The sequence below is a fragment of the Artemia franciscana genome, chromosome 13 (genome assembly GCF_032884065.1).
Source record: "Artemia franciscana chromosome 13, ASM3288406v1, whole genome shotgun sequence".
In the NCBI taxonomy this organism is placed as follows: domain Eukaryota; kingdom Metazoa; phylum Arthropoda; class Branchiopoda; order Anostraca; family Artemiidae; genus Artemia; species Artemia franciscana.
In genome coordinates, this window is record NC_088875.1 from 41,283,250 (window position 1) to 41,305,675 (window position 22,426).

A 22,426-nucleotide genomic window follows, 5' to 3' on the forward strand; every position below is an offset into this window, starting at 1 on the left:
ATTTTCCGATCAATGCCAAAAAGGCAATTTTCAGTTTTTCCGATTAGTGAAAATATATCGCAACTTCCTGGAACGCCTTTTCGGCTGGTACCGGAACCCCAGTTTGGAATTCAGGACTGTCAAAATATTTTAGGGCCAGTAACATTTTTTGGTCGCCATCAAGACTGGAGAGATGATAGACAGAGTGCAAATTCCAAGAGTTAAGAGTTTTGTAAGACTCCGGCTATAATAAATTGTAGCATGTCTACTTTTTATTGTTACTAAAAGCTTTATATAAAAAATGACAATTTCAAATAGCTTAAGGCGTTTGCTCTGGGGTGACTTGGGTCATGTCATTCATGTACAGATTTTTATTAGAATTTTCGACTCAAGAAGAATAAATTTTATTCCAATGTTATCAGGGTATATGGGGGGGGGGGGGGTACCTATGACACACAGAACGTTGGGAATTTGGAGGTCACAATCTCAGTCCTGTACGTCCAATCATATTCCTTGCATTTAATTTCCTTGCAAGAGCATGATTATTCTTTTTTCAATTATTCTTTTTATATTGTAATAATAATAGCACTAATATAAGAATAGAAAACGAAAATGAAGATTACCACAAAAAGAGTAAGAAAATTTTAAAATTGGAAGAAAAATCAGAGAAAGAAAAGAACCATTTTTTTTACAGATACTTCATCGAACACATTTGACACTGGATTAAAATCTTCAAATACCCAAGGAGAGGCCCAGCCATGATTAACCAATACAAATATTAAATATATAAGGTGAGAACAAAATATCCCCCCTCCCACTAGAGAGTATTTCAGTTAGCACAAATACCTTTTTGCTGAAGAAGAGATATTAAAACACAAAATAAAAACAGGTAATAGACTATATGCTGTAAAAAGGACCGAGCAGAGATACCACGACGGGTTTCAGCCCTTTTCTTCAAAGGATAGAATAAACGATTTTTTTCCGAACGAACCTTTCTTATATAATCAGTAGAAGTATCAGATACTAAAAATATCAAAATATTGCGTTGAAATAACTCAACTATTTATCTTTAAAACATTAAAGAAAGTTTGCTCGCAAAGAAATTTTTTACCTTGAACAATTGGGAAACCAGGAATTTTTTCATCTAAACTTGTACAGATTTTAGACTTGACCATGCTTGTTCAGAAACTGGTCATTTTGATTAAATTACAATGAATTCTAAGAATCAAAGTTTTGAGAAATTCCATTTCTCCTACAAAAATTAAACATTGAAAACCAAAGCCTATTCAGAAGTCGCAGATGATACAACTGAAGCTCAAAAGAATAACTCTTCCCTACCCCTCTCAAAATGAGTATTTAAACGGAAACACCAAAAGAACATCATGTAATTCTGATATAAAAGAAAAAATACGTATGTTTTGTCCAAAAACGATGGTCTCAAAGTCTATTCCAGACTCTCTCCCCCTTGCATTAAGGATGTCAGAAAGACGGGAAAACAACAAAAAAGAAAAGAAAATGAGATATTAAAAATAAGCACCATAAAAGTGAGATTTGGTATTTCTCAAAAATTGGAAAAAGAAGAAGAAAACTACCTGTTGGACAATTTTTTCAGCAATCCCCTGCAATCCAGTGACGTTTTGAACAAGCTGACCAACTTCTTCTGGAGAAAAACTGGAGATTTGTGAAACTTTCAAATTCAACGGCCAATTGGATAACAGTGTTTTGTTTAATTTTTCCCAACCGGACAATTTCAAATTTGTGGTTGGCTCAGGTTTTTCCACTGTATTTAAAATAACTTGTTTCACTTCTTCTTGAGAAGCCACCGGAAACAGTGCTGGTGGAGGTGGTTCCACAGCTAGTTCTTCCCTAAAAAAGCACAGTAATAAATAAGTAAAGAAGAAAAGGAATAAAACTGAACTAGAGTTTAAATCAACTACCATTCAATTTTTTATACTTGAAGAAAAATATGCCTAACCTTCTAATTTTGAGAAACAACCTATGATAAGTTTTAATGAATTTGCAACAAATATTATTATTATACCATTCAGTGTATTAAATACACTCTCATCGTGAATGGTGGCTTTTCATGGTATTCACAGGATTTTAATTAGATTTTTATAGTTAAACATGCAGCTAAAAAAAAAAGAGTTAACAGGTGATTTTCGTTCGTTTTAAGCTTGATTTGTATATTCAATTTAAATTTTACTCGTTTCAAGATTTATTTATTCATTTATATTAGTACCTGTTGTATGTTTTTTCATGATTGTTTATTTGGTTTATGTTCGTTTTGTCTTTCGTTTATTTTTTAATAGTATTTTCTGGTCGTTTTCAGTTTGAGTTACAGTAGGTTTATTTTTCTTCTGATCTTAAGTTTAATATGGCTTTTCTTTTTCTTTAAAAACTTCTCTTTCGGAAAAGTATTATAGTTAAATTCAGAAAGACGCAACATGTCCCCCATTTATTAAATGCGTTTGAGAAGAAAGGACGTGAATGAGCGCCAGGTACCATTCCTTAAATGACCATTGAATGGTTCTGACTCAGAAGAGGTGAAACACATCTATACGGAGCATATTGAGGGCTAGAGACAAGGGCCTCATCTGCATGCTTTGTTTGTGCTTAACCGTACGTGTGCTTAACTTGAACGTATTTTATTTGCTGAAATTTTGCAGAAGCACATTGTGACCCATTGCGTAAAAAGTCAAAATGTAGCTAAATCGATCTTCTTTTTTTTTTTACCTGAAAACGCTGTGGTAACTGCTTTTTATTGTTAAAAAGTTATTGAACTAAATTGAAATGTCCTTGTTTCAAAACCGGTATCTTTAATGGTGCATTTTCATTTTAGTAATGCACAATCGGTGATGTAAATGATCGTACTATACATCAATATGGTCTAATTATTTTGCTACATAATAGCGATTTCAAACATTTTTTATTTTGTAAACAAGTGAGCAAATAACTATTCTCATAGTAAGCTTAGAAACCGTATTCCTCGTCTACTAAAACTTATGAAGAATGTTAAATATGCTCTCTCATTTTTGGCAATATATGGATTTACCCGATACATGTAATTTATGTCAATCCGAAAAAGAAGGATGTCGTGGCGTCTCCTAACGACCTTTTGAAAGTCCAAGATTATATTTCTATCATAAATTTTTTTGTAAAGGTAGTATTGCTTAATAACAGTGGATTAAGCTTAGTCAGCTTCAACCATAAAGACTAAGACATCACCAATAGGGAAATACTGGTAAAATATTTCATTGCTCTATTCTACCTATGTAACCTAAGTAAGTTTGGCTGCCAACTTCGTTCTTTAAAATCGCTCTTTACCGCAGCGGATACATACAGCATTGAAATTAAAGGCTTTCTTATGTCGAATACTTTTGACAGAGAATCAAACTGTGTATTTACTTCTTTGCAGATACATAGAGCATACCAGATCATTAGCAGATCTAGGGGGACCCTGTACCTCCCAAGATTTTCTTCTGGTGCTCTCTTTTCCTGTTTTTTCTCTCTCTCTTTTTAGAATAAATTTGTCAATTTGGTCAGTTATTGCCACATTTGTCACATTGCCCCCCCTTCAATTTTGCCCATTGACAACCTTGTCACATTGGTCTCCCCCAAGATTTTGATATAGATACGCCCCTGTAGCAGATCAATATCAGATGGGGCATACTTGCGCAGTTTTGGCACTCTTTGAAGCGTTTTTCCATTGAATCTTTGGAATTAGCACATTGCCGCCCCCCCCCCCTCAAGATTTTGCCCATTGACAACCTTGTCACATTGGTCTCCCCCAAAATTTTGATATAGATACGCCCCTGCACCAGATCAATATCAGATGGGGCATACTTGCGCAGTTTTGGCACTCTTTGAAGCGTTTTTCCATTGAATCTTTGGAATTAGCACATTGCCCCCCCCCCCTCAAGATTTTCCCCATTGACAACCTTGTCACATTGGTCTCCCCCAAAATTTTGCTATAGATCCACCCTTGCACCAGATCAATATCAGATGGGGCATACTTGCGCAGTTTTGGCACTCTTTGAAGCGTTTTTCCATTGAATCTTTGGAATTAGCACATTATTCAAAGAAATTCCATTGAAATAAAGCGCTTCTCTTGGATATTCGCTTAAAAATGGATGATTCAGCCTTTTCACTTTTAAGATTTTGCTATTTTATAAGGTGTATCCGATAAAACTGTATTTGAATGAAGTTAAAAGTATCGATTTCTTCCATGGAAATTAGTTTTTCCATGGTAATCACAGGGAGGACAGGAGGTAACTTTCTGGGAGAAGAAGAGGGAAGGTCAGATCGACACCGATGAATTCACCTAGAATTACGGTTTTAAGTGAATTTACACATTCTAATTATTTCTCTTAAATGTCCCTTTGTGAATATAGCTTATAAATTTCCCAGGTTTAGTTGGATCTGAACATTTATAAAACTTTAAAGGTCTTTGTTCACGTATACTTTTTTGGCAGAATTTGTGCTTATTTTAGCCACACAGGCTTCCTAGAGCTCAATGGCTAACCATTCTAATATATTTGGTTCCTTGTATTTTTTTCTCTTATATATCCATCCGTGTCATAAAAAAACCGCTATTGCCATGAATCTGCTATGATTTTTACTAAGTTTAAACATTTACGCATACTAAACATTTTTAAAACAAGTTAGAATAAAGCAAGAGTGAGAGAGAGAGAATAAAATAAAAAACCACGATGGAAAATATAGTATTAGGAGCTCTAGCAATTATACAGGGAACGAATGGAAACAACAAAAGTGCAAGTAAAATATTTAAAAGTGGCCTTACGTATCTTGTCTAAACGACTCTATTGAGCAGAGAGTATCTGCGATTACTGGCAAGAGATTGGGAACTCTCTCAGGAAAATCTTCAGTCATGAGATTCTCATCTGAGTAGGGACAGACGTCTAGAGTATAGTGAAACGGTGCACCAGATCTTCTTGCACTACCCAGTCCAATACAACCAGGGGTTGAACATCCTAAGATTCTTTCTCGTAAATCTTCTACAGCTAAAAAAAGAACAAATTAAGAAATAAACAAATAACAAATATAAATATTATCCTTAATGTGGCTGTACCTTGAAAGGAAATATTTGATTCATTTAAAATGGTTTACGAAGGCACTAGTCATGTGAAGAGCGAAGGGCTGAGTGGGAAGTAGCCTCATTATATATAGGGTAACTTCTGTTTATTTTTAGTTTTAACGTCACTCTTGTCCCGTTTGAAAAAAGACTTTCTAAAACCTAATTCGGCTGCAAGTGATAAAAACCATCAAAGCTCAGATTTGAACCCACCAAGCTGATTATTTTCTTTGTTATTACTATTATAATGTTTCATATTTTTTTTTGAGAATAGATTCACTGGCAATTCCGAGAACGTAAAAACCCCTAGTAGGATTGTACTCCCCTAAAGTGGATTTAAGACAATTTTGTACCAAAGCACCAAAAATGGAATTCGCAAAATTTTTGCCTTTAGCATCAATTACAGCCCAATTTTTTAGCATGTATTTTCACTTACTACAGAGTATTAGGTGACAAGTTTAAGACTTTTGTTTTCTCACCAATAACTATCTACTAGCAGTATTACTGCTTAAAAGTGAAATGGAACAAAAATCCAAATAAAAAAGATTTGATAAACATTCAGGTGAAACCTTTGGAGAGTTATCATTCCTATGTTTTATCATTTCTTTTTGGCCAGAAAACCCGTTTCAGCTTTATAAAGGAATATCAAAATAATAAAATATTAAACAACTCTGAATTTCTACACAAAATGTCTTTAAATCTTTAGTGTCTTTTTGTATTAAAAAACAAAATTAAGGAATAAGGAACTAAAGGAAGAATTCATTGATTGGTAGGACGCAAAATCCCTGGGCATCCCTCTTCCTATGTTCTCTGCTTACACTTCAACTTTAATGATAAATTTACATTAACACAAACTAAAAATATATCCTTGCCCAGTTGGACAACTGGGAGTTGGACGCCCTAAGCTTCTCTCTTGTAAGTTTTCTACAGCTATGAAAAGAACGAAACAATGAATAAAACTACAAATATCACCGTTTCAAAATCATATAGAACAAAACGGGGTTTGCCGTGTTTAAGGCCATATACATATTACTTTAATATATACTACAGACAGCCTGTGATTCACTGACTGGTTATCATGCTCGTTTTATTTTTTGTTTCTTAAGCAATTTTGTTCTTCCTTCGTCTTTTTTGTCACAGGTAAGATGTTTGAAGGAGGTAAATTCGATATATACATATCTGTTACCATCATTGTTAGAGGCCTACTGGCTGTATTTCAACATTTTGTTTCTATATTATCTGGTATATGTTCACGCAATAAATCTACGATTAAGGAAGCAGCTATGCAGCATAACATAACTCTTTTGTCTCTATATAACATTGCTAAAACAAAATAGAGTATATCATATCTTTCTACATTCTACAGATAAAATATCATATTTTTAAGCTTTTTAAAGAAGCAGCTATCCCATGTGTATCCCATTAGAGCATCATTTATCCCCCTGAGAGTCACAAGCTTAGGAGAGGGAGGGGGTGCGGTGCCACAGGCCAAAACCAATCTGAAAAAAATAAACGCTCATGTGCGCAAGAGCAATAATAAGAAAAAGCTTCATGATCTGGATTTTCAACAATGCTGAGGGCCAAAGCAGAATCAATATCCTCATTTTTATTTTTAATTTTACATCTCAGAGAAATCTTGTGTTCATGCCGTCTTTTCCCTGGGAGCCACCGTTTACCCCCCCCCGTAAAACACCACCACGAAATTTTTCAGCCTCCTCCGCGGAAAACTCCTCCACGAAATATTCCCCCCCAGAAAATTCCCCCTATTTTTTCCCTTGGATAATTCCTGATTTTCATTAGTGGGTAAATTGAAATTTCTACTCCGCTGTTTAAGTCCGGGGCAATCGTATTGCATTACCTATAGTCAAGATCCATAAGGGTTCAATGTATTAATATCTGTTCATTTATTTTTTTCCCACACGCACTTAATGTAGAAGGGCTTAATCGAAGGTTCCAGTACCCCTTTCTAAGATTTAGCCTGCTTTTCAACCAATTGCTACCGAATAATTTGTTACAGACTAAAGAATCTAAAAAAATTCTTATTCTAGTTTAACTCCCCTTGTGTTTCAGCAGTTGTTTTGAAAGAATCTTTAGATAAATACAGAATTACCTCTAAGGGAGAGATGATGGGAGGGTGGAGATAAAAATTGATATATAATCCTCAGGGCCATATCCAAGACTTTCGTTTGGGGAGGGGGCTTCGGAACAGACACGGTCACCTGAATTCAAGTCTGAAGGAGAGGAGCTAGATTTGCAAGGAAATCCTGTTGAAAAAAACCTTAATTACTGTGAAAGTGATTGAATGTTCCGCTATTATGATCCAGTGCTTAGTGATCCTATCTCCTGACAAAGATGGGCTGGGAATAAAAGGTTGGACCCACTCCATCCTAAGTTCCTTTCTCGTTCCTATCCCCGAAAGGGAAATCCTGCTTGAGGGGCCTCAGAGTGGTATCAGGGTGGACCTTTCATGAGCTTTCCTAGCAAAAACTGTGACTGCTTATAGTGCTAAAGGGTGAACTTGAGGGGTGGCGCCCCTCGAGGAAATTATAACCTAGTGAACTACACAGCATTTGCACTAGATTATGATGAATGGATATTTCTTCTGGGTTTGCTTTACTTTGTTTGGCTGAAAAATCTCTTCTTAGCTAAGTTATCTAATATGGGTTTCCTCTCCGTAGTAGGATAAAAATTATAGGCGTGTATATATAATGAGTCGGAGGTTTGAGATTGTCTGTGCAGTATTTTGACTCTTGCTGATAGAAAAGAATCCCCAAGTGTGAAAAACCCTATTGTGACCACGACAGGTCCAGGACTGCACAAAGCCTCCACTCAGCTTAAAGTCCCAGGGACTTCTTGCTGTCCGGTTCAAAGCCGGCTTAAGTGCTTCATGTAGATTTGAGAAGATAGGCTAGTCCCCGTTCTGAACTGGTTCTGGGACCATTGCTTTTCCTGAGGCCATAAAAATTTCAATGATTCAAGGAATGTTACGACGTTAAGAAAGAATTATCGTATTGAAATCTTGACTGACGAATTCAGACGCTTTGAGCTGGACTTCTTAGGTGTTTTAAAAAATCATATCCCAGGGGTAAAGACATGAAAATTAGGTGATTTAGAATTTATTCACTCAGGCAGGAAGTATGGGATGCATATGCAGGGAATACGGCTCATGATCAATAAGGAAGTCTTGATAAAAAGTCTTGCAAAATCTTGATGAGGCGGAGAAAATATTAATACCAGAATGCTAGTCACTCATTTTATGACTAAAGATTACAGTATATCAGTCTTAGTAGTATATGGACCCTGTAGAACCGACTGATGGAGATAGTAGCGACTTCAGCTATACGAACAAATAGACAGGGTCTGAATTTCGTATGACATAATCCTTTTTTTTGTTTAAAAAGGGAAACAAAACTTTAAATTTCCATTCAAATGAGATCTCTACCGTTTTTCTAAGATCATGGACTTGATACAATTACGAAACCGCTTGAAACCTCTGTGAAAGTATTCTTTGACATGCCCAAGTTACGAAATTACGAAACCGCTTGAAACCTCTGTGAAAGTATTCTTTGACATACCCAAGTTGAAAATGTAATTTTTGCCAAGAGCACTCAGATTCCTGGGAGCGCTTTACACTTTTTTCAAAAATTAGGAAATTTTTTCAAGCACTGTTTTTTTTTTCAGGCACCATAATGCTGACATGGAAATGGATGGGTCAGCGTTGGGCTGGAAATGGATTAAAACACTTCAAACATGACAATTACTTTGACAACATACATAGACATTTTTTATCACGTCATTTTGACCTGACGATGCTTAGAATACAGCAGGCTCATTTGTTTTTTTTTTTCTTAGAGAAAATTAGCAAACACAAAAGGTTTTTATTTCTGCTGCCTTATTTTTTCTGCTTATTTTATTTCTTATTTTTATATATATAGATTTTATTTTCTTATTTTATTTATAGGTATTATTTTATTTATATTTTATTTCTTATCTTATTTATTTATATTTCTTTTATTTTATTTATATTTCTATTTATTTTACTTATTTATTTACTTATTTTATTTATTTCTGCTGCCCTTATTTTGGCTTGACATAGTCAGGTTTACCATAAAATCATTTTTAACATCAAATCTAAAGATCATGTCTTAAAGCTTAAATTCAATTTGACAGGTATTTGAAAGGTAGCTAGCCTCCTCAAAAACGAGCAACATTTTTTCTGTAATTTTTGAAAAAAAAAACAAGATTAAGATTTTTTTTTTAATTTTCCATCTATGAAATTCTACCTATGAATCCAGCTGAAAAAAACTTACCAAGAGGAGGTAATAGCTGACAACGACTACTTTTACACCATCCTGGCTGAAAAAGATCAGAAGAATCTTCATCCACAATAACACTGAAATGGCTTGGCCAACCATCATAATGAATTTTAATGGAGTTGTTTTCCGTTTCTGTAACAGTTGCTACTCTTACAAATCCTGGGTTTCTAAGATCAACTGCTTCTACTTTCATCCCCACCTTCCAAGGGATTGATGGACGTCGGAATTTCGACAATAAAGGTGAGGGTACTGCTTCACTTTTAGTTTCACTTAGATACGTCTCCCATGAGAAATCAGTCACACCTGAAAGTACAGTGTTTTTTTTTCATTATTATTATGAGTTGTTGGTGATAACAAATAATTCAATAATATAGCACATAGAAAACCTTGAACATATTACTAATTTAAAAATGTAATGTTTTTTTTATGTAAAAAATAAACATTGAAATATCATGGCAATACAAATAAAACAAACTGTAAAAACTTGAATAAGACTTCACAGTGTACAGAAGAGAAACAGAAAGAAGAGAGAGAGAGAGAGAGAGAGAGAGAGAGAGAGAGAGAGAGAGAGAGAGAGAGAGAGAGAGAGAGAGAGAGAGAGAGAGAGAGAGAGAGAGAGAGAGAGAGAGAGAGAGAGAGAGAGAGAGAGAGAGAGAGAGAGAGAGAGAGAGAATACAGATTTCTGTATTATTTCCAATGAATTGAGCTTAAACTCTAACTTAATTAGCATTGGTATTCTGGTTGATTTTAATATAAAATTTTAATAATTTCTAGAATGAATTACTTTCAATACCTCTCCCTTTAAAGTACCAAATGAAGGAAGAAAGAAATTTTGTTCAACCACGGTTTTCATAGGTGTATCGACGAAATTGAATATTTATTTACAAGTAATAGTCGAATATAAATTATATTATCTAACTGAGAGTAAATCAAACTAACTTTGACAGATTGAACAACAGATGTCACAAAGTAAAAAAATACACAGATTAATGAGAGGTCTGCCAACCCCTCTTGCTTTTAAGAAAATCTTGAAAATAACCTTTCGGGGTAGTAAGACGTAAGCTGTTTTCTGTCGCGTATCCCACAGGAAATATCCGGGGAGACTGAATATCAGTCCAATAGTCATATTTCTGGTCCCATGAATCAAAATGCACAAGTATTCGGGCACCTATCACATCAGCTATAGTAGCCACACATGGTCTTCTATCATAATTCATGTCTAGGGCTTCAAGTTTCATCCCTTTTTTGATTTGGCGATTGAATTGAGCTGAAATCTGAGGAAAAAAAAAGCCGATATAACACAAAAAGACTGAGACTTAATAGTAGAGATATCTGAAAAATGACAGACAAAAAACATACGAGTAAATAAAGATACATTCTCGTATGACTGTTTATCCCCAAGAACAATAGCAAAAAAAGCATAATTTTCATAGCCATTGGGATGGCAGGTTGTATTGTATAAGACTACAGGTAAACTGTTGGAAAAAAAAAAAAAAAAAAAGAACAGAAGGCAGCGTGGCGTGGCCAGTGAAGGCTCCTCAGATAGCTACCACAAAAATGAAAGTGAGACAATCATTTTATTTTCCTGATTGCCATGCTTAGTATATAAGTAATGTTCTAATTTCTGTTCGCCTTTACTTTAGAGACCAAAGAGTCAATCTACCTTATTTCACACAGGCTGGAATGTATATTGCGAGGGGGATGTGGTCGGTTGAACCAAAGGCCTCTAGTATTGTAGTGAGCACCAGCAACACTTTTGACAACTATCATCTTTTAAGGTAAAAGATGGAGACACATCAGTACGACGCAGGTTAAAATATGATTTTCTCGCGTTTCCTAAGGGAGGGGTCTGGGAGCCCCAGATAAAACTTTAAACAATTTGATTCTAATGTTGTACTTTCTTCTTAGGAACACCACCATTTTAACGTTTAATACAAAAAAGAAATAAAAAAAATCGTAAATCTTCTAAAAATGGGTTTTTCTGTAGAAAACAGGATTATGCTTTGACGTTATAAAAACCAATTTATAAAAAATATGCCAATATGAGATTAGCTTTCAAATAATCCATTAAAAAGTGCTAAACTTTTTAATGAGCCTTTAAAAAGGCCTCTGCAAAATTCCAGTGCTCTACTGGGGCCACGAAAAAAAAGACAGTTACAGTGTTTCCCAACTTGCGACTTTCTTAACTTTTAAAATGGAGTACTGAAAACCTTCGATTAAGGCTTTTGGGTTCTTGGGTTCACTTTTGGGTTCTTTTCCAAAACGTGTATAAATTTGCTTTCATCCTTACTTTTTATTTAAAAACGTCATTTTTTCACATCAGAAAATTTATTCTAAAGTGTATTTTTTATTTCTAAATGTATTTTTTTCATCCTTACCTTTTATTTTCAAAATTCTTTTTTTTATCAAGAAATTTATTCTAAAATGTATATTTTACTCTTTGGTTACTACGGGCTGCGGTCCACTCTTTAATAGGTTACAGTAATTGCTAAAACCACGATTTGAGTAACTTGTAACTTAAAAGCCACATAAACAAATTTTTTTTATTGCTCCTATTCTTTTTATTTATTATTTTTATGTTCAAACGTTGCCTTTTTAAAATTGTTTCTATCTCTGATTTCGTTTATTTCATTTGATTTTCTGAATAAAAATTTGATTATTATGAATAAGCTTTAAAGCCCTAGAGGCTAACAGCATCAGAAACTAACACCCAGTTAAAAGAATGCGGCGTTTATATCCTTGATTTCTTTTTAGTTTAAAAATTCGGCTTTTTCATTTTAATTTTTTCTACGATTTCTAATATTTGATTTTATTAAATTAGTTTCATATTAAATTAGTTTATTTTGTTTTCATATTTAATTTATAATTCAACAATTTTTCTTCTGCTTCTCATGTATCTCGTCTTTTGTTATTTTTTTTCTTTCAGTGAAGACGACTTAGCAGAAATCTCAAACAGTAAAACTGTACTTGTCTTCAATTCTTTATTGCCTACATTTTTTTATTTTCAAATTTACTTTAAAACCAACGATTTTACTTCCACCTCTCATGTCTCTAGTGTTTTGTTTGTTTTTAAACAATTCGTGGTAACAAGTGTTTTGTAAGAAGCGACACGGCTCAATAGAAACAAAACTCTCAAAAACAGAATGTTCGTTAAGTTTAGTGTTACCAATCAAGGACTACAAGGGTGACAAAATTTGCTAGGTTTTCAAAAAAAAGGGGGACACACCCCCTAAAAGCCAGATAATCTGAATGAAAATCACGCCATTAGATTCAGCGTATCAGAAAACCCTACTGTAGACGTTCTAAGCTCCTATCTGCAAAAATACAGAATTTTGTTTTCCTTTTTTTGCCAGAAGAAAGATCACTGATGCGTGTTTATTTATTATTTTTTCCCAGTGGTAATCTTATTAAACCCTTGGTCCTAAAATATTGCGACAGGGCTCATTCGAACGAAAATTAAAAGCTACAGTGACGTTTTTAAGTGAACAATAAAATTGGAGGGCAACTAGTCCCCCTACAGCACCCTCCCTCCAAAAAGTCGCTTAATCGAAATTTTGAAATTGCCATTTTGTTCAGTATAGTCAAAAGGTACAATAACTATGTCTTTGGAGATGACATGACCTCCCAAAACTACCGGAGGAAGGACGGCATGTTATGAAATTTGCCCGTTTCCATATGGTATTTGTTATTGGGAAGTATACCGAAATTTTTTAGGGGGCGGTTTGGGGGATCAATTTTCTAAGGGGAGAATTTCTTAATGTGATGGAAGTTTCCAGGGAGTGAACTTTCCAGGGGAAATTCAAAACGGCGGGAATTTGCCAGAATCCGTATACGAGTTTCGTCTTCTTTGTCTTACCTTCTTGTTGGCGACTCCATTTTACAAGTGGAAATGTTTTGGGAGAATTGTCCTGGGGAAATTTTCAGTAGAGTTGGATCTCTCTGGGGGATGTTTACGTGGCTGGGGGATTTCCCACGGGAGAAAATCTCCATGAGAGAATTATTGCCAGGAGAAATTCTCCAAGGCGAAACTTTCGCGGGAGAAACTGCCGGGGTGGGGATTTCCAGGAAATATTTTCCACGCAGGGGGATTCCCCCATAACCTTAAAAAGGTTTAGAAATTAAATAAAAACAAGTATTTGTGCAAACGAATAGATGTTAAGGAGTATCTTGCAGATGGAAACGTAAGCAAGAAATTTTCTGGGGGAATTCGCAGTGAGGATAGACTTTCTGGGCGGAAGAATTTTACGTTGGAGAAACTTTCAATGAAACAAATTTTTGGGGGTATTTTCCACGGAGGGGGACGGATTTCCTGGGTTTATTTGAAAAACAATAAGAAACTAAATAAAAAATGCGAGTTTTTCTACTGAAGGTAAGGAGCAACATTAAAGTTTAAAACAAACAGAAATCATTTCGTATATGAGGTGGGCTGCCCCCTCCTCAATACCCCGCTATTTACGCTAAAGTACAGCCTTTTATCTCAGTTCTTTAAGAACGGTTCCTGAAACATAAGGGCCGTGTAATTAGAATCAGTATCCTTTTTAAAAGCTCTTAAAAAACTTTAGCGTGAAGAGAGGGGTACTGAGGAGGGGGTACCCCACTTCATATACAGAATAACTTCTGTTCACTTTAAGCTTTAATATTGCTCTTTACTTCCAGCCAAAAAAAAAAATTAATCTAATTTCTTTCAATAAAGGCGACTTAGCCAAAGTATCTAGCAGTAAACCTGTGCCTGTCTTCAATTCTTTATTGCCTTGACACTTAATTTTTCATCAATTTTTTGGTCTCCTTTTCTCTCTTCACTGAACCCTTTACGTGTATCTCAAGTCAAATCTTTCGTTTCTTTTTATTCCGCTTCCATGTCTTCCGTCTTATGTGGTATTTTTCATTTCAATGACGACGTTTTAGCGAAGATCTCTAGCGATAAATATGCGCTAGTCTTCAATTATTTACGTATTTTACATCTTCGTCGATTTTTCGTCACTTTTTCTATTTTCACTTAAATACTTTTAATATATCTTAAGATCTCTGACTGTAAAATGTCCATATTTTTCTTAGGCATGAACAGTTTAGCTTTGCTTGTCTATATTTTAAACAAGAAAAAAACAAAATGTCTTTCTCTTACAAGGCTCATAGTGTTATGAGTTACAAAAAAGCTCATAGAATATAGTAACAAGAAGTTGCGTTTGTTTTGTGCATACTATGCAAGCACAATGTCTAACATTTATAGTTAATTTTTAGGACTACTAATTACATACATAAAATAAGACAGAACTTTAATGTTGAGGTTCATATATAAAAAATAAAATAACACAAAATTATCTGATATTCCTAAACTTCATGAAGTATGACGAGAATTCAATAAAAGCTCTTACTTTTTGGTTGGGGATGGTGAAAAGATTGCTGGGCGCAGCTTCCGATTTCGTAGTCTTCAAATATTTTTCCCAGGTGAACTCTGCAATATTGTTCGGGGGTGTTTGAAGTTTTCGCTCATTTTTATCGCACCAACCAGCTGGGAAAATATCGGGGGACGTGTCCAAAACCCAAAAGTCAAACTTTCTATCGTACCCGTCAAAAGTCAGCCGAAGCCGTCGTCCTAAAAGTACCAAATGTTTATACAGTGAGGTAAAACAACAATCTTCCGTCGTTTGTTGAAGTACTGCTGATAAGGTTTAGTAACGTGTAATCTGGGCACGTGTCTCGTAATAGTGTTAATAAGCGTCATATATTTCCAGGTATTCCCATATATACCTATTTCATATATGTTTCATCATTTGTTGAAATGCTGCTGAAAGGAATTAGCGATGAACTGAAAACAAATTAAATACTTTGAGCGTGTAATCTGGGAGGTATCCAAAACCCAGAAACTGAATTTTCTATCATAACCACAGAAGCCGCCCATTCTTAGTTGTTGCCAATATTAAGTGTCAAAATATAAGTGTACTATGATAAAACTTCGACTTTTTTTGCTTATCTAAGCGTTACAGATAGGAATCGGCGTCACATAGAAAACGAATTAAGTGAGTAATACATAGAATCATTTTATTCCTAGAAAGCTTTTTTGAACAGTTTCCAGACAGAAAAAAGAAAAACTGGACGCATCGAATTAGACTAGGACAATATTATAGATGAACTAGCAAAAGGCACACTTTGCGAGCTAACCCCCCATCAATTCAATCAGCCTTCTATCTTAACTAATGCCATTAGTTCAAAAGTTTTGAAACTTTATTAACTGATAAAATAATCAATACAAAACTAGACCTACGTTGCCCGGGCAACGTGAAGCGTTACGGCAACCTATGTCCGGCTTCGCCGACTAAAGTGTTGCGAGAGCGACACTTTGGTTTTGTTTCTTCGCTATCGATCAGTAATCACATGATAAAAGGCTATTCCTCAGCGTTGAAAAAAACAACAACAAAATAGTATCGAAAGAAGGGACTAAATTGACTTTGCAGCCAGTTGAACTTTATCCTTTTCAATTGTGACGGATGGAAACTCGGAACAATATCTTATATAATCTAGTAGGTATTATAAAGCTATCCCTAACTTTTCAGGATCAAAATACCATAGATGTCATTCTATTAATTATTACAAAACTATCTCATTGTTTTACATTCTCGTTTGTGCTTTTTTCTTCACTATCGGCTAAATGATGAAGTTGTCAGCCTATCGAAGTTTTTAAAACGGTATGTTCAAACAAAAACGCAATCAGTTATCACATGACCAAAGGCTATTCCTCAGCGTTGAAAAAACTCATTGCCGAAGGTGATTATTACCTAACAGCCGACTGTTGCTTACACGTCCTCTATATGTCTTACAATTTGTATCGGCCTAGATTTCGTTTCAGTGTGTACCTTACTACTGAAGTTGTCAACCCTTTAAACTTTCAAACGGCTATGCCTCACGAAAGAATTTATGTACCAAAAAATGGATGTCGTACGCTTTGATCAGCTCATCAAGAGCTATCAATTGCCGGCGAAAAAAAATTCTATCTGTCTTAGTTGAAAAGTTGATTTTTTTTTTTGCCGTCGGCTAACTTTCTAACGGCACCACTTAGAAAGGAGCAAAGGATAAGCTCCAATTTCTTTAGCAATGAGAGAACTTTTAAAGTTCACTAGGCACATCTGATACCATTTCTCTAGCTGAAATCACAAACAGAAATGGGTAGAAACAATAGATGGCAGCACTTTCGGACCCGTGGGAAAATGCCACATTTTTGCTTCTGTAAATTTTTATACTTATCACTCAAAGAAGATATATTGGCTGTGGGGCCGGGTAACTGCCGCATATATTTAACACTTATAGATTTTAGTCCATCTTCAATTTGAAAGTGGTGCCTGCCTGCTCGCCTGCTAGAACAGAGCTTTCCACTCGAAAGCAGAAACATGGTTTGATGAAACGAAAGCTTGGCTGCACAACTTCAGATACTCCTCTCTGACACAAGCTATATAACTCCACTTCACTTCGCACATCATAGGCTCTGGCTCGTGGACAAGCAAAAACCATCCTTTGGCCCCAGGCAAGAGTTCTGCGGAGCTTTCCAAAATGTTATGTTATATTCATCAATCCGGTCTGAGGTCCACGCTTTCCGTAAAAGCCTCACAGGTTAGACCCTTACCAGTTTCCGGGAATAAGCTGAGATTGGCGGCATAAAAAAAAGGGACAAATACCAAAGTGTTGCTCTCGCAACACAAATAAGAGGAACTTTATTTTTAATTTAGTCAACAACAGCTTATTACTACAAGAATATACGTAACGGCTTACTTCGGCACTGCCTCTAATTATGAATTATAAGAATTGCCGCGTACATTTTTAGAAGAAGCACTCTTAGATATTCCAATTGAGTTTTACTATACGGTGTGGGAGTTATGATTTCATCTTCTTGCTTTTGAGTTATAGGTCAAATTTGTCATAGAATAGCAATTAAAATCCTCAATCTGGCCTCTATTCCCCAGACACTACAAAGCTGATAGTTTAAATTGATAGCTGATAGCTGAAAGCAGTTTAAACAGCGGATGGTTTAGCAGATTATTCAGTTTAAAAAGCTGTTAGTTTAGACTGATAGCTGATAACTAAAAGCAGTTTGAACAGCTGATAATTCAAACTGACAGCTGAAAGCAGTTTAAACAGCTGATAATTTAGCAGTTTATTCGGTTTAAAAACTGATAGTTTAGCTGTTTATTCAGTTTAAACGGCTGATAGTTTAAACTGATAACTGATAGCTGAAAGCAGTTAAACATCTGATGGTTTAACAGTTCATTCAGTTTAAAAAGCTGATAGTTTAGACTGATAACGGATAACAAGCAAAAAAGCTATCACTAGTACTATCATCGAAGGCAAAATTAAAGGCTAACAGAAATCACCATCAGACGTTGAACAACAAATATGAGGAATAAACTAAAAAAAAAAAAAAAAAAAAAAAAAAAAAAAAAAAAAAAAAAAAAAAAAAAAAAAAAAAAAAAAAAAAAACGGTTAAAAGGACAACGATGATAAATATGGCTTACAAAATACAAGAGGCCAATACAAGAGAATAAAAGCGTTTAAACTCACCCACGTTGTCAAAATGGCATGGATAAAATGTCTTAGGAAGAGGATAGAGCATTAAATTGTATTTTTCAGGGAAATTTGAGGGAGTGTGAAAATAAATGAAAAAGTATTATGTGTATCCAGATTGTCAAAACAGCGTACGCAAAGAGCATGGGAAACTATAAGAGTGCAAAATTCGGCGATTTAACACGGAAAGATAGAAGTTGAAAACTACTAGCACCAGACGCAGCGTAGTGGCTGGCGAAATCATTAAAATGTCTTTAAATAAGTAGAAAAAATTTAAGTCGAACTGGATAATTGGTAAAGGCCTGACCGAATAGCATTGAAAACCCATAGTTTCCCATGCTCTTTGGGCCTGATCTGTATGTTTATATTACTTAAAGGTGAAGTCTCTGTGTAAGTCTTAAAAATCAAGTATTTGGCTGTTTAGAGTAGGCTAACCTACTGTTTAAAATACATATATAAGGCCTAGCCTATTTGTCTATGATGGCAAAGGGTTATGTTTAATTGCCTTGTTAACATAATTAGGCGTAATACATATTACTAGGCCTACTTATTGATGGGCCTAGATTTGATGACTGCAAATCATAGCTAATTAATTAGGCTTAAAAATGTCAAATTTCGCCAGACGCTGGATGGCGTTGGTAATTCTTTCTTTTTTAACACTAGCGCCAGTTTCAACTCTTATTACTCTTTGGGCGTACATGCAATATTCCAGGAAAAGTTAGGGATGTTACGTTGGAACTTTAGAGCACGTTATTGGGGACCTCTTAGTAACCTCGAACAATCAGGAAATACAAGGGGCCAAAAAAAATTTCAGATCAAGAGAAATTCCCATCAGAGGGGGAATAATAAAGAAAAAAACGCGAGACTTACGGTTTAAATTCGCTCTGTATGTTTTATACGTTATTTTTCTACCGTATTTTCTGTCATTAATGTTTCAATATAAGACAACAAATATGATATCATTCGATAGCTGAGACTTTCATTTTTGATATTGCTTTGTATTTTCTTTTCTTAGATTGAAATATACGGTGATAACATGAAAAAAATAAGTTTCCCTATTTTTTAAGCAAGTTTAAATTTTTATCTAAGCAAATTTCAAAGCAAAATTATGATTCTAGCTCGGTGAATGGATAGATCTAAAGCTAGTGAGTCCAATGACATATGCATCTTGTTTTCTCGGTTCAAAACATAAAACTAAAGGATACTGATGACATATAACTTAACTAAAAATAAAAACAAGGGAATTATAACTTTTACAGTTGATATTGTACAGTTGATATTCCCCACTTGATATTTGAAGCATTACCTTTGACATCTGCTATAGTCACAACGCAAAATAAAGTTGGGTGATTTGGGTCAATTGCTTCTAGTTTTTGTCCGACGGAAAAACCACTAATACCACAAGGTCGTGTATTTAAAATAGGCTCGGAAGACTTCCAGTCATCATCGGAGGCAAAATATAAAGGCCAAGAGAAATCAGCATCAGAGGAAGAAAAATGAATGCAAGGAATGGGCTACAAAGAAAAGGAGAATTAAGAATTAAGTAAATTTAGCAATTAAGTAATTAAGAATAAAGTAAGTAAGATATAAAAATAAGTAAGTAAGTAAGAATTAAGTAAGTAAGAATTAAGTAATTAAGAATTAAGTAAATTTTTTGTTACCTTTGATGTAAAAACAGTGATAACACGAAATTTAATTCACCAGAGATTTTTAGCACTAAAATTCTTGATGAAGGATATTTTTGCTGTCTTGTAAAGTGACTGAGTAAGAATTCAGAGCCGAACTCAGGAATTATTAAGGCCAGACACAGCCCTAGGCTATATGCAAAACAACACAAAAACATTTTAATAATAGAATTTGTGCTGTATAATATGCAGGAAGTACGAGATTTACATGGTTCTTTCCATTTTAACCCATAATTAATCAAAATTGTATACTTAGGCTGCCAAATTCAACTTACTGTTTTATTATCACATTATATTATAGAGCAGGGGGATAAAACTCTTGATGAGGGCATCTCACTATCTTGAAAATAGTGAGAAGCCCTATTGTTCTAGCATTAGAACAATGAAACTTTCAGAGATGACTTTAGAGCCTAAACTATATTTTAATATACTATTTTCAAGCTCATATCTTGACTCCTTCCTTCTTTGATTCTACATTTTGAAAACATAATCACAAGGAATTTAGAAATACTTTAAACTATATCGGAATTTTTTTTTTTTTTTAGACACATTTTTTTCAAATTCTTTAGTCTAGCGAGTTTTACCCGTTAATCGGTAACCGAAAACTTTGTTCTGTCGTTGTTTGCGTGTTAATAGAAAGCCGATACAGTAATATTGGTCTTTATTGGCGGCTAAAGAAATGTTATTATTGTTTGCTACAAAAAAAAAAATTATAGCAAAGCACCTATAATAAAAACCAGGTATAATATAAAAAGTACCAGTTAATAATAAAAATATTTAATACAATAAAATTTGATGTAATAAAAAGTAATTAAATAATTAAAAAAAACTGTTATGAAAAGTAGCAGCGACAAGCAGCAACAGACTTCATTCTTTAGAAAGAAAAAAAGAAACTAGCATTTGCGTGAGTGCCTAGTGAAGTACTTACTTTGTAAATATTAATATGAACATTGGGGCGAACTCCCAGATCACCTGCTTCGTTCTTTTCGTTCGTTGCAGATGCCTTTAGATCAAGTTGCTTCTGTCGAATTTCAGAACTGAAACAATCACTGCATTCATGGTTCACTGGACTTTCATCGATGGAAAAATAGTTTTTACATAGAGTACAAACAGCAACACCATTATCTTTCAACTGCTTAAAGGCACGAGGACAAGCATTAAAATCGACTTCATAGAACCCCAGCTGGTTCTTGAGGAACTAGAACGAAACATAGACACTAGTTAATGGGTAAACTCAATAGGTATTCAACTGCTTAAAGGCACGAGGACAAGCATTAAAATTGACTTTCATAGAACCTCAGTTGGTTCTTGAGGAACTAGAACGAAACATAGACACAATTTAATAAGTAAACTCAATAGGTATTCAACTGTTTAAAGGCACGAGGACAAGCATTAAAATCGACTTCATAGAACCCCAGCTGGTTCTTGAGGAACTAGAACGAAACATTGACACTAGTTAATGGGTAAACTCAATAGGTATTCAACTGCTTAAAGGTTCGAGGACAAGCATTAAAATCGACTTCATAGAACCCCAGCTGGTTCTTGAGGAACTAGAACGAAACATAGACACAAGTTAATAAGGAAACTCAATAGGTATTCAACTGTTTAAAGGCACGAGGACAAGCATTAAAATTGACTTTCATAGAACCTCAGTTGGTTCTTGAGGAATTAGAACAAAATATTTACACAAGTTAATAGATAAAAAAGGGAGAAAACTTTTAATTCCTAACCAATGGTGAGATGAGATACTATAAATTTTTACGAGTTGCTATAGTTTAGCCAGTTTATTTTGTATATTGGTCATAATCAATGTGGTAAAGTGTATTTCACACAATTTGTTGTATTAAAGTCAATGGTATGTAAAACACAACTGCTTTAAAAAGACAATAGCACTCCATATGATCATGGATGCAGCAGTAATTGCAACATAGTAAAGAGCCAATCACGACTCACTGTAGCCGAAATTCAAAAAGCAAGTTTTTGAAGAAACTGTCTAGTACCAATAATACGGCATAGGACACTATTTTGGAAATAGTAACTGTTACGCAGAACAGTAATTTGTGATCAGGGGAAGAAATTTTTAAAAAAATTTCATAAATTTCAAGTTTTTGTTTTCTGGGTAATCGATGTGTCTCCTTGTTTTCATTTCTATTTTCTCCGGGACGATCGCGTCCAGCAACTGGTCAAAAATTATTAAGGAGGGCTCAATATTAAGGAGATGAGAACATAAAGAACCCTTTTATAGTAAAGAAATAGATCAAACCGAAGCAAAGTGCCATTTCGGACCGCATACTTTAACAGGAAGATTGATCAGCCGCTCGTATCTACGCACCACGTTTTTATCTACAAAATTCGCTTAATGGCTGATTAAAATCACACTTAAATATGTCGTAAAAAGAACAGTTCGATAGGGATAAACCCTTTATTAAACAATGAGCACAATGATAAAATCTCTGGATATTTCGGTCTCATACACAGTGATGTGTTTATCTGCATTTAAAAGAGTTTATATGCTGAGGACGGTCAATGTGTATGTTACAGAAATATTCAGAGATTTTTTCACTGTATTCACTGTTTAATAAAAGGATTTATTCGCAATGAAATGTTATTTGTACGTCATGGGAAGGCAGTGAGGTCTTCAAGAATACCAGCTTAAAAATAAAAGTTTAGGACACCTGTCTGGTGCCCACAAGGTTTTGATTTCAAGTCCAGCTGATGGCGCGATTTTTTTTTAATTCATTGTTGTGAAAAGGAATCTTAGACAAAAGAAATTTGAAAAAAAAGAAGCAAAATAGCAGAGA

The 22,426-nt window shown here is 34.7% G+C and overlaps 1 protein-coding gene across 1 annotated transcript in view; it reads right to left on the reverse strand.

The window, feature by feature from the left end:
- LOC136034943 (uncharacterized) overlaps positions 1 to 22,426 on the reverse strand; it is a gene marked incomplete in the record, with an annotated part of 120,632 nt that overhangs the window by 3,256 nt on the left and 94,950 nt on the right. The window contains 7 exon segments of the mRNA XM_065716481.1: positions 1,572 to 1,845; positions 4,784 to 5,003; positions 9,385 to 9,693; positions 10,430 to 10,664; positions 14,763 to 14,983; positions 19,247 to 19,454; positions 20,554 to 20,823. Coding sequence (XP_065572553.1) covers positions 1,572 to 1,845; positions 4,784 to 5,003; positions 9,385 to 9,693; positions 10,430 to 10,664; positions 14,763 to 14,983; positions 19,247 to 19,454; positions 20,554 to 20,823 — 1,737 coding nt within the window.